The sequence below is a fragment of the Ochlerotatus camptorhynchus genome, unplaced genomic scaffold (assembly GCF_037179485.1).
Source record: "Ochlerotatus camptorhynchus isolate MF236.1 unplaced genomic scaffold, CSIRO-AGI_Acam_v1.1 ptg000080l, whole genome shotgun sequence".
NCBI classification, from domain to species: Eukaryota; Metazoa; Arthropoda; class Insecta; order Diptera; family Culicidae; genus Ochlerotatus; species Ochlerotatus camptorhynchus.
The window spans coordinates 2,253,958-2,266,069 of NW_027040570.1; the positions used below are offsets into that span (position 1 = coordinate 2,253,958).

Here is a 12,112-nt window from a genome sequence, read left to right on the forward strand (position 1 = left end):
GTAGATATCAGTGAAGTTTTTAGCTATCCTAAAAATGAACCCTAAAGTTCTTGACGCCTTATCAACAACATATGCAATGTGTTGCTTGAAAGAAAGCTGCGAATCCAAGATCACACCCAAGTCTTTCACCTGATTCACGCGTTCGATTGTCGAGCCAAGCAGGTCATAGCTAAATATTATCGGTTGTTGTTTTCGTGAGAACGTAATAGCGGAGCATTTGGCTGGGTTCACTACCATTCTGTTTAACCTGCACCAACTAGCGAATACATTCAGTTGACGTTGAAGAAAGTGACAGTCAGCAATGGAGCAGATTCGTAGGAAGATTTTGAGGTCATCTGCATATGATAACCGAGGAGCTTCGATGACCAGATGCACGTCGTTGAAGTACAGTATAAAAATTAACGGTCCCATGTGGCTTCCCTGAGGTATACCTGATGTGGCGAAGAAGCTAGCTGATCTGCAATCTCCTATGGCAACTTTTAGTTGCCGACCGGTAAGATATGATCGAAACCAACTCAGAAGATTACCGCATACACCGAGCCTGCCGAGTTTAGCAATCGCAATAGCATGGTTCAACTTGTCGAATGCTGCGGATAGGTCTGAATAAATAACGTCCGTTTGAACCCGATCCGACATGCTTTCGGTTATATACGATGTGAGACACAGCAGATTGGTAGTTGTAGAGCGGCCGACAGTAAACCCATGTTGATCAGCACTCAAATACTGCTTGCAATGGGACAGCAACGGTTCCATAATCACTAGCTCGAATAGCTTCGAAACGGCACTTAACGATGTAATTCCTCGATAGTTATCCACAGCTTGTTTCCTTCCTTTTTTGTGGACGGGAAACATGTGCGCAAATTTCCAGCAAGATGGAAATATGCCACCTGAGAGAGACATTCGGAACAGGCGAAGAAGCGGAATTAACAAGCTAGCAATATGTCTCTTCAAAAATACAGATGGAACTCCATCAGGTCCAGGATTGAAGGATGACTTGAGCAGAGACGCGGCCTTAGAAATCATTTCTGCATTAACATCAATTGCACCCAGCGTTTGATCGTTTACTGGAACGTTCCTGGCAGCCAGGTTAATATGGTCGTCAGTTAATGTCTCATTAGTGAATACACTGGAAAACTTTTCGGAAAAAAGGTGGCATATATCCTTAACAGTGGCATCAACTTCTCCGTTGAATTCCATAGACGATGGGAGGCCGGATTCCCTGCGTTGCTCGTTCACGTAGTTCCAAAAGGATTGCGGGTGTAGCTTAAGTTTGCGCTGGATGCCTCGTTGGAAACTTGAAAAGCATTCACGACTGACTCGCTGGTACATGTGATTCAGCCTCACATAATGTAGTTTCAGACGAAGCGTGCGATACTTCGTAAATCTTCTCAATGCTGCTCTCTTGATTGACTTCAACCTACGTAGCTCTCTCGTTTGCCAGGGAGGGTGAGACACTTTGTGGTGAGTTCTTTTCAATGACATATGCCAAGACATGTGAAAAGGTTTGCGCTGCAGCCTCAACGTCATCTGGATCAAGGATGTTCTCCCATACCATGCTAGACAATACATCTATGATGCTACGGTCATGGTCGTTTGGGTCATGGTGTTGTGTTCCCTATTTTATTTGCCTCTATTCAGCTCTCAGATCGCCTAGAACGGTGCTTAAACATATAACATTTTAAAAGACTGAACATGATTAGTATAGTATGAATAATGAGAATTGTATGAAGAAAAGACGATCCCAAAAGAAAGTTCCCTAGCAATAAAACTATTACTCTGTGCTAATATGAGTTATTTCAAAATGGGCATCCATACTCAGAAACTATACCCGACCTCAACAAACTGTACCGAAATCAGAACAGCTTAACTACTCGGTAAGATTTTGGCATTTCTATTTAATTGTATTAAGCTATCGCACAGAGACCAGACGTCCAAGTTTCATTTTCATTTTCATTTTCATTTTCAAGCACAGAAGGGGGTCATAGGGCCAAGTCACCAGTGAAAAATCGCTGTCCATACTGCACCAGGGTAGAGGTATAGATTTGGCATCACAGAATAATAACCACAGGGTTCAAATGAATCCTGTTTACGATACCGGATAGTAAGGAAAGCTGTTGAACATAGGGGATAGTCAGAGTAACAGCAATAATAGTGAAAGTTAGGAAAATAAGCAGGTAGAGATGGTTGATTTGCAATGGCTATCGACTCTGTTATATGGCCTACCGTATCAGATTCAAATTTAATGTCGTTTAATATTGCGCTTATTACTTTTATCTTTATTCTAAGCAATCTCCTTTCATACTTGTTTGTTTTAAAGTGAACTGGATGAAATGATTGTTTTATCAAAATTATGTTAAAGTTAACTACTATTCATATTTGCTAATTAATACCTAAATGTAATTTTTAATTTTATGAAGATAAGTTGCTCAGAATAGCAGCCTGTAATTCCGTACCAGAATCCGCCTCCAATTTAATGTCTTTTGTGGATTCGTAGTAGCAAAGTTGTGCTAAAAGCTAAATAGTTACCTAAAAATACTACCTAAATCGTTCACAATCAGAGCCGGGCCACTGATGAAAACCAAAACTGCAACCCTGAAAAAACGAATCGATATTTTCGAAGGCGAACACAACCTATTCTTGCTAGTGATTCTGTCCAATTGTTAGGTATCCAAATTATAGTCATTCGTAAATTTATTATTGAAACTTGGCCACAGGGGATTGTATACAGAGAATTCGAGGATACTCAGGCGAAAAACAATGTGTGGCTACCTCCTGATATCCCAGTACTCCCTGCTGTTCCAGAGACTATTCCGGGTGGCTCTCCAACGGGCACACCGTTTGGGACACCAGCACCTCTCGATATGCCAGCCCCTTTAGGTACACTCAGTATAACAGTCACCCCTTAATCCCCTCATCTGACGAATCAACAATGCCCCCGAGACGCACCGTAGAAAGTCTGATGGAAGCCCCCGATCGCCCCAACACAGTCCCGCCTACCGCCGCCTTCGTTCAACATAGTCGTCTCGGCCCTGTAGTTGGTGGTGGAAAGGGGGTCTTCCACCATGCTTGCATAGGCAAGTACCTCTGTGATTTAAGTTTATCGTTGCGTGATGAGTTCTCCCATACTCAGGTTATTCTGACCCCGGTCCAAAGCGAATTTTCGGTGATGCCCTCTGAAAATCTATTGAGGCAAATTACTTCTCAACCAGGACGCAACGTAGAAAGCATTTTGGGAGTCCCCAGTTCCTCTAAATCAGTCGCGCCTATTGCAGCCAGCGTTCATCCAAGTCGTCCTGGCCCTGAGTTTAGATGTGGATTGAGGGTCTCCCAGCTTGCTATATTAGGCAAGTACACACTTACTAGCGAACTTTCACTGCCTGATGATGATCATAATTCCAGTGCCTTCAACTCACCAGTCGGCAACATGGAGCCACCACAGTCAACTGCACTCCGGGACGTATTCTTGCCGTCCGCCCTGAGGAAGCCCCTATTCCACTCATCGCAGTCGAGTCCCTCCTGCCAGCAACCAGCAGTCGTCCCGGCCCTGCGTTTGAGATGGGAGAAGGGGTCTTCCACATTCCTGTTATTGGCAAGTATGATCAACCGACGAATATATTATCGCCTGAAAATATCTTGGTTTCCAGCGACCCTACTCGAACATCCTTCCTCCGTCAAGTGACATCTACCAGCTCCCAAATGCAACTACACGCTGAACCTTCCGTTGTTCCCGAACAGCGGAGGTCGGACATAACGATTTACTATCAGAACGTTGGTGGTATGAACGGCCTCGTGGAAGATTATCATCTGGCCGTCATGGATCACTGCTACGACATTTTAGTTTTGACCGAAACATGGCTCAATTATCGAACCATTTCAAACTATGTCTTTGGTGCTGGCTACGAAATATTTCGCTGCGATCGAAACACGAATAATAGTAGGAAAACTACTGGGGGAGGCGTCCTTATCGCAGTTAATTCCAAGCTGAAAGCAGAAGTTATCGAGGACGATTCCTGGAACAGGGTTGAACAAATGTGGGTGGCTATTCAACTTGGTGATCGTCAATTGCTTCTCTGTGCAGTGTACATTCCTCCAGATCGAACCCGTGACTTGGAGCTTATTGACGCACATTGTCGATCCGTCTTGGCCGCTTCAGACAAAGCAGGCCCTTCCGACGAAGTTATTGTTCTTGGCGATTTTAACCTACCGGACATTGCATGGACTCCAACCCATAGTGGTTTCTTTTGTCCTGATCACGAGCGTTCATCTTTCCACGTAGGAACCATCCAGCTCCTGGACAGTTATAGTACCGCAATTCTGTCACAAATCAATGGCCTGTTGAATGAAAACAACCGCACCCTGGATCTCTGCTTTGTGAGTGCTCGTGATACAGCTCCTTTCCTCTCCACGGCACCCGAACCTTTAGTCAAGGTAGTGCATCATCACCCTGCTTTAGTTATCGTGATCGAAAATAATATTGTCCATGATTTCACCAGCACTCCGAACGCTGTGTCATATGACTTCCGTAGAGCTGACCATTGCAGTATCGTCCATGTGCTGTCTAATCTTGATTGGGAGCATATTCTAGATCCTGTAGACGTCAACATTGCTGCACAAACCTTTTCTCACGTCTTGGCATATGTCATTGACAGACACGTTTCCAAAACGATCATCCATATCGACTCTCGCGTCCCGTGGATGACGAAAGATCTTCGCTCGTTGAAAAGAACTAAGAAGGCTGCTCTCAGAAGATTTACTAAACTCCGCACACTGCCACTGAAATGCTACTATGTCAGACTCAACCACGAGTATAAGCGGTTAAGTCGTCTCTGTTTTCAACGCTATCAAAGGAGGATTCAACGGCGGCTAAAATCACACCCGAAATCCTTCTGGAACTTCGTAAATGAGCAACGCAGGGAAGTCGGCTTACCCTCTTCCATGATTTTTAATGGTGAAACTGCTGGAAATCAACAAGACATTTGCAACCTGTTCTCAGCCAAATTTGCTAGTGTGTTTGAAGCCGAGCAACTCTCCGCTAATATCATTACTTCCGCGGCCAGTAATGTTCCTTTGATCAACCAAACGCTCAGCATGGTCGAAGCCACTACAGATACGATTTCTAGAGCAGCATCTAAACTTAAGACTTCAACTAAGGCTGGACCCGATGGTGTTCCGTCGATTATTCTTAAAAAGAACATCAGTTGCCTTTTAGATCCACTGCGCCGCATATTCCAGCTCTCTCTTTCCAGCGGCATCTTTCCGTCTTGCTGGAAGACTGCGGATATGTTTCCTGTTCATAAAAAGGGAAGCAAACGCGACGTAAACAACTACCGGGGAATCACATCGCTGAGTGCTGTATCAAAACTTTTTGAATTGGTTGTCATAGAGTCCCTAAATGCGCATTGAAGGCAATATGTAAGTACAGATCAACACGGATTCATAACTGGGCGTTCCACAACTACGAACCTGCTGTGCCTAACGTCTTACATCACAGACAGTTTGATTGCTCGGACCCAAACGGACGTTATCTACACAGATCTTACGGCAGCCTTCGATAAGCCGAACCACGAAATTGCGATCGCTAAGCTTGATAGGCTAGGGATCGGTGGAAATCTTTTGAGATGGTTTCGTTCATACCTCACGGAGCGCCAATTGACAGTAACTTTGGGTACTTGTCGCTCAGCAAGCTTCTGCGCAAAGTCCGGTATACCTCAGGGCAGCCATCTGGGACCATTGGTATTTCTCCTCTACTTCGACGACGTTCACCATGTTATCACAGAGCCACGATTATCGTTTGCAGACGATCTGAAAGTTTTTCTGCGCATCCGCTCACTCGCCGACTGCCGTTCTCTCCAAAATCAGATTGACATCTTTGCTGACTGGTGTAGTCTAAACCGACTGGTGGTCAACCCAGCTAAGTGTACAGTTATTACTTTCTCACGCAAGAAACAACCGATTATTTTCAACTACAAACTACTAGGCACGACTATCGAACGGGTGCGCTGCGTGAAAGACTTAGGCGTTTTTCTAGACTCAAAGCTGACATACTCACACCATATATCATATGTCGTCGACAAAGCGTCCAGAACGCTTGGCTTTGTCTTCAAGATTACTAAGAACTTCACGGACATTTACTGCTTGAAATCGCTCTATTGCTCTCTCGTACGATCTACGTTGGAATATTGCTCTGCTGTCTGGAGCCCGAACTACAATAATGGGGCCGAGCGAATTGAATCTGTTCAACGACGTTTTCTTCGCTTCGCGCTCCGTAAGCTGCCTTGGAGATACCCACTTCGTCTTCCAAGCTACGAGAATCGCTGCCAATTGATCAATATCGAGCCCTTACGTATCCGAAGAGATGTTTTCAGAGCCTTAACCGTCGCCGATACTCTGCAAGGAAGAATCGACTGCGAAGCAATTCTGCAACAAGTGAACATTAATGTTCAACCTCGATCACTACGCAACAGTCTTATGCTGAGACTTCCACTTCTTCGAACTAATTATAGCATAGGGAGCGCTATTTACGGCTTGCAGCTAGTGTTCAACCGAGTAGCGTCGATGTTCGATTTCCACTTGACACGGAATATGCTTCACCGAAGATTCTCTGCCTTTTTTGCTGACCGAAGGCGCTTGATACCCAACAGCTAAGTGTAAAATTTAAGACTTATAAATTTTTAGTAACATGACAATGCTTTCCAAGTTATTTTCGTTTGTAACTGTAGTAACTGTAGTATATGTATATCGTCTGTATAATCTGTACTTTTTTACAACACGTCATTGGGACTATTTCTAGTCTGTTGATGCAACCATAACAAATAAACAAATAAACAAATATGGATGAATTATCTATTATTGAATAACTATTATTTACGATAATTACATGAAAGAAATAACATATAAACTACAAACAAAACGTGACTACTAAAATCTCAAAAAGATATTCTCACAAGTATATTTCACGCAACCAGGAATCTCAAAACCATTAGACGCTATAATGATACTCTGCACATGTTAGACACAAGAAAAGGCCAAAAAGCAAGCGTCCGACACACAAAACCCGCCAAATCCACTGGCAGTCACAATCAACGATTCTACGAATCGCGAGCGCTCACGAATCATATAACCGCCGACTGCGACACTCTGAAAGCGAAATTGACAGGCTCTATGCGTTAAACACCCGCCCTCCAATCTCCTCCCGCATCCAACAACACAAACCTCCATTACAACATCTAACGAATTTAAAACTCCGAAAATCACTCATCTATAGAAAGTGAGTGGAAGCAACCCTGCATGCAACTATTCTTCATGATACGCTTTGTCTGTCTATCTTTCTATTAGGCCTGTGGACATGTGTTAGCTTCGAAACTTCTAACCAAACTAGGAAAATTTTGAAATCACAAAAAACAATTCAAAGGTAATTACAAGCAAAATACATATTGATTATTTTACGCAAAACCGAGCAAGTAATATTAAATCTCTTGTATTGTATGCTAATGCTAATTGACTGTAACAAAAATAATATGCTTAAATAAAGTAAAATATTAATAAAATGATATGCAAAATTTACTAGAAGGTCATTACTTTATTGGTGAGAAGTTTCCCAGTTCCTCTGTATACAGAACAAATCTGATACTATAATCAGAATTTTTCAGTCTGCATGAAGCAGCCGATTGCATCAAGGAAGTTCTATTAACAACCAAGAATTAATCGTTTGAGGTATACTGAAGCATTAAGAAGGTGATATGTGTCACTATAGGAAATCATCATCGTTGCAAATATAAAGAAATTAAACATAACCCTTTGCTTCAGTACCGTCAACCTCCATGTCCATGGGGAGGACAGAGACCAGACGTCCAAGTTCGGACAGAAACATAGATCGAGACGTGCGGCAGTCAGTTTAGCATTTGACCAAAAACAAGTTTTACTGAGATCTCAGCAAACATTTCATTTGTTTGCTGAGATTCAGCTAAGCATTATCCGAGACTCAGCAATCAAATGTCTCTTTTGCTGAGATCTCAGTGAAACTTGTTTTTGCCGAGATTTGCACAGCCGAGCTCGGTAGAAAAAACTAAGTGTGTCCATCGTGCACATTGCAAAAATTGGGCGACTACGGTGGGCTGGGCACGTCGTGAGAGGTGGATCGACCAAGTAGAAGGCGACCTGCGGACCCTTCGCAGACTACGAGGAGCACTGGAACATGTTCGGCATCGATTATACTCTATTAATAGACTCCCACATGATAAGTAGAGCACAGCAAGAACCAGAATGCTAAGCAGAAAACCAATTCGACACTCGACAGCAGATACGTAGGCCTATTCTGCGCGGCGTATTAGGTGAGGTGACAACTGTCACCTAGGGTGAGGTGACCCTTCATTTGACTTGCACAGAGACTAACTGTTCCGACGTTAGTTTGCTTACTCAAGTCCGACCATAGAATTTTGCTATGTACGTGATGCAGCTGCTGTTATGCCAGCTTACCAAAAACAATAACCACGAGCAACGCAGAAACCCTTGAAACCAACTCGTAACCCAACAAGAACGTAACTTGGATTTCTCAAAACAATAATCAGCTTCCTATTACTAGAACGAACAACTGCAATTTAATAAGACAATAGAAAACTGTACCGCCCTGACTTCTACAATAATACTACTTCTTGGAAAAGAAGCTCATGATCGACCCCTGCTTGGTTTTGGGAGTCGGCGGAGTTACCTTACTCGGTTTCTTATTCGCCGGTTTAGCATTCGAGGTACTATTCTTATCACCACCTCCGCTCGCAACGGGCTCCTCCTCGGCAGTTGCCTTCTTTCCTTCCGCTGTGTTATTGTTCGACGCATCTCCGTCGTCTTCATCCTCGGATGCGGACACCATTACGTAATTCTTGATGGTGGCTGAAAATGATTGTGTTGGCACGTTTTCTAATTTGCTAACTTCTACTAATACTCACTCATATAGCCTTCCTCATCCATATAGTTTTTGGTGACCAACTTCTTAACCTTCGCTCTCTTTCGATTCAAACTGTTGGAATCATTCTCCACTGGTTTTTCCGGGCTCAGCTGTTGCTCCTTCTTTTTCTTCTCCTCTGCATCTTCATCGTCCTTCATCTCCGCATCCTCCGATTCATCAACATCAAACTTAATCAGCCTCTCCTCCGGTTCGCTGAGATTCCGAGTTTCGTCCTCTTCCTCCTCCTCCTCCTCGCTGGAATCTACAACCTGCAAAATCCTGGATCTCTTGCTGGGATTTGCCTTGCTAGTTCCTTTCTTCTTCAATGCCAGCGTCTTTCTACCGCCCTTCTTTGCCGGTTCCTTCTTTGCCTGTGGCGTGTTCGGGATCACGTCGTCTCCGTCCGATTCATCGGAAATCATTCGCTTCCAACGGGGGGTGTCCTCACGCTTCCCGTTGGTCATTCTCTCTTCCTTTTTAGGCTCCTTAGCCTCCTTGGGAGATTCCTTCTCTTTCTTCACTTCCACTGCCGCAGAAGAACCGGCAGAAGCAACCGGCATTGGCTTGGAGGCACCCGGTTTGTTAGAAAAGAACGATGCTATGGAAGCTTTGCCACTGACGGCTTTCTTGGCATCCTTCTTCTTGCTGGGTGAACCCTTACTGGGCGATTTCTGAGGAGAAGTAGCCTTGGCTGTATCTTTCTTTCCTGTTGCCGCGGGAGGGCTCTGCTTTTCCTCCTTAACCGTATCCGGTTTCGGAGATTCCTGCTTCGGTTTAGAAGCACCGGCTGCAAACATAGATTTAATTTTTGATTTCGATTCTTGCTTGACGGCAGCGGCGGCGGCTGGAGGTGGATTCGCGGCTGGTGTGAAGACGTGTACGTCCCGTTTGTCCGATCGCAAAGGAAGATTGATCCTGTTCAAATCAAAGCAAGCAATTGAAACAAGTTCCAACACACAATTTTAATCCCAAAAAAAACTTACACGCTAAACTCCTGCTCTTCGGGAATGACCAACTTCCGGGAGGATTCCGCTGCCACTTCCACGGCATAAAGAACGCTCGATATCCGGCTAACCTTGGACTGAACGACCTTTAGCTTCTTCTCGTTGACTACGGTTATAAAGGCGCCACCCTGTTTGGGATCGAAGCCCCGGACGATAAACTCCTTGACAAGATTGGCTTTCGTGCCGTTCTTGTCGAGCCATTGCTGCAGAATCTTGACTGCATCTAGGAAGTTCAAGCCATAGTTGTTCGATATTGAACGAACTGAAATCTAGAAATACAAAGCGTCCGATTCACTGCAAATGGTTTTAAATTTAGAGAACCAACAAACCTTCTGTTGTGAGTCTAGGACAGTGTGGCTGATTTCTTCCAGGCAGGATTTCTCCAAGGAGGCATCCATATCTGAAGAATTTTGCACACTAACGGATGCTTCGCAGAATATGTTCAAATATTAAATTATTATGCACTATTTTTACTACTTTTTCACAAAATTTCACAGTAAACTATTTCGACCTGCGTTTAACAAAACTGAGCAGACACACAAGCAGAGCTGCCAGGTGGTTTTATAAAAAATCTGTATCCACTCTATTAAAAAATCTGTATTTTCTGTATTGACGATTTTTTTCTTAATTAATCATGTTTTGTTGTTTTACACATACACAGCAAAAAAAGTTGTTGAATATTACATCGAAACTGCTGCAACCAGGTCAATCCATCGGTTGTGTAATATCACATTGTACGATGTACATCGATTTTGCGAACAAAATTACATCCATTGATGTAATATGGTATCTGCTTTTTGCTATTACATCATTATTTCATACATCAGCTTGAATTACGTTGATCGATATTACATTTTTTTTTGCTGTGTACAGTGCATACAAAATAACCATAAAAAGTGCTTAACCACCTATTCGGGCTATCGTACTAACCATACGAGATATAATTGCGCCATTTGTGATATCGTCCGTACTTATTTATAAGAGTGATATGAAGCCGTTTGAAAATGTATGGAGATTTTAGTTTCTATTCATTATCTTCCTGATAAGCAGTTTTAAATGGAAAAAAGTGCACGAGTTCATTACTATTTGATATTTTTAATATAGATGAATACAATTAATTACATCATTTGTGTGGTAGTTACACCAAAAAATCGAGAGATGTCGCCCCGCCAGTGCTGGTAAAATCATTTTTGCAGTATGGAGAATATCAGAAAATCCGCAATTTCTTACGAAATACATTTTTAATGCAAGTAAAATGTTTACGAGTACTTGTACCATTTTAATGTGCTTGGGCACTTTTCTTGTATTTAACATACATGCTTATATTGGAAATATTAAATTAATACTGTAAATCCCCATACAATCTCAAATCGTTTACTACCAGCTCCATATGCATCCGAAAGCGGTTGGTCCTCTGGTTGTGAATGCTGTCAAAAACACCATAACATGATTAATTGTCGATGGAAATTTGATAGGTTCCCGAGCAGAGGGTGAGAACAAAATGAAAACAAGAATTATGTTGTTTTCATTATTCCTGATAACTCAAATTGATTTCATTTTGATGGAGTTGATGGCTAACAGAACAAAAATGAGAGCTAAAAGATATGCGAAGAATATCAAAATTATAACATATATTGATATTAGTGAGAACTGCTTGATAACTTATTTTGATATAGATATTTTATTTAGATTACAAATTTAGTTATCAACATGTTATTGCATGCATGCCGAAAAAACAAAATAAAAATACATCAAATTTTGATGTCATCATGAGTTATTAAAAGGCAGCTATATAAACGCACAGTGGAATCGGGCGTGACTGCGTTTTCCGTTGGAAGGAGTGAGAGAAGCATAAAAGAAACAGCAACGCCTCGAGCAGATCCCACTGCAAAATATATGGTTTTTAGCACAACAATTAATTTTGGAGAGAAGGGGGTACGCTGATAAAATCGATCAAGTTATTTTGTTTTTATAAATTTTGAATTTTTTTTTTCTCAAGCATTTTATAAAAATCTGTATAAATCTGTATTGTAATTCAAAAATCTGTGATAAATCTGTATTCTGTATCGGGTCTGTATTAAGATTAAAAAATCTGTATAATACAGATAAATCTGTATAAATGGCAGCGCTGCACACAAGCACGTTTGACAGATTCCATTTTTTGTTT

General features: G+C 42.4%; 2 protein-coding genes across 2 annotated transcripts in view; one reads left to right on the plus strand and one right to left on the minus strand.

Moving 5' to 3' along the window:
* The window catches only part of mon2 (Mon2 homolog, regulator of endosome-to-Golgi trafficking), a 225,273-nt gene that overhangs the window by 154,223 nt on the left and 58,938 nt on the right, over positions 1-12,112 (plus strand). The window lies entirely within an intron of this gene.
* Positions 8,575-10,471, minus strand: PolD3 (DNA polymerase delta subunit 3). Its single transcript, XM_065217790.1, has 4 exons — positions 10,275-10,471; positions 9,925-10,214; positions 8,943-9,856; positions 8,575-8,886 (listed from the first exon to the last, which is right to left on the minus strand). Exons 1-4 carry the CDS (start codon positions 10,341-10,343, stop codon positions 8,645-8,647), a joined length of 1,515 nt encoding a protein of 504 aa, XP_065073862.1. The 5' UTR covers positions 10,344-10,471; the 3' UTR covers positions 8,575-8,644.

Coding starts and splice junctions, on each gene's coding strand:
- PolD3 (XM_065217790.1), bottom strand. CDS start 10,343: ATGGATGCCTCCTTGGAGAAATCCTGCCTGGAAGAAATCAGCCACACT. Junction 10,215..10,274: donor TCCTAGACTCACAACAGAAG/GTTTGTTGGTTC, acceptor TTGTATTTCTAG/ATTTCAGTTCGTTCAATATC. Junction 8,887..8,942: donor GGATGAGGAAGGCTATATGA/GTGAGTATTAGT, acceptor AATCATTTTCAG/CCACCATCAAGAATTACGTA.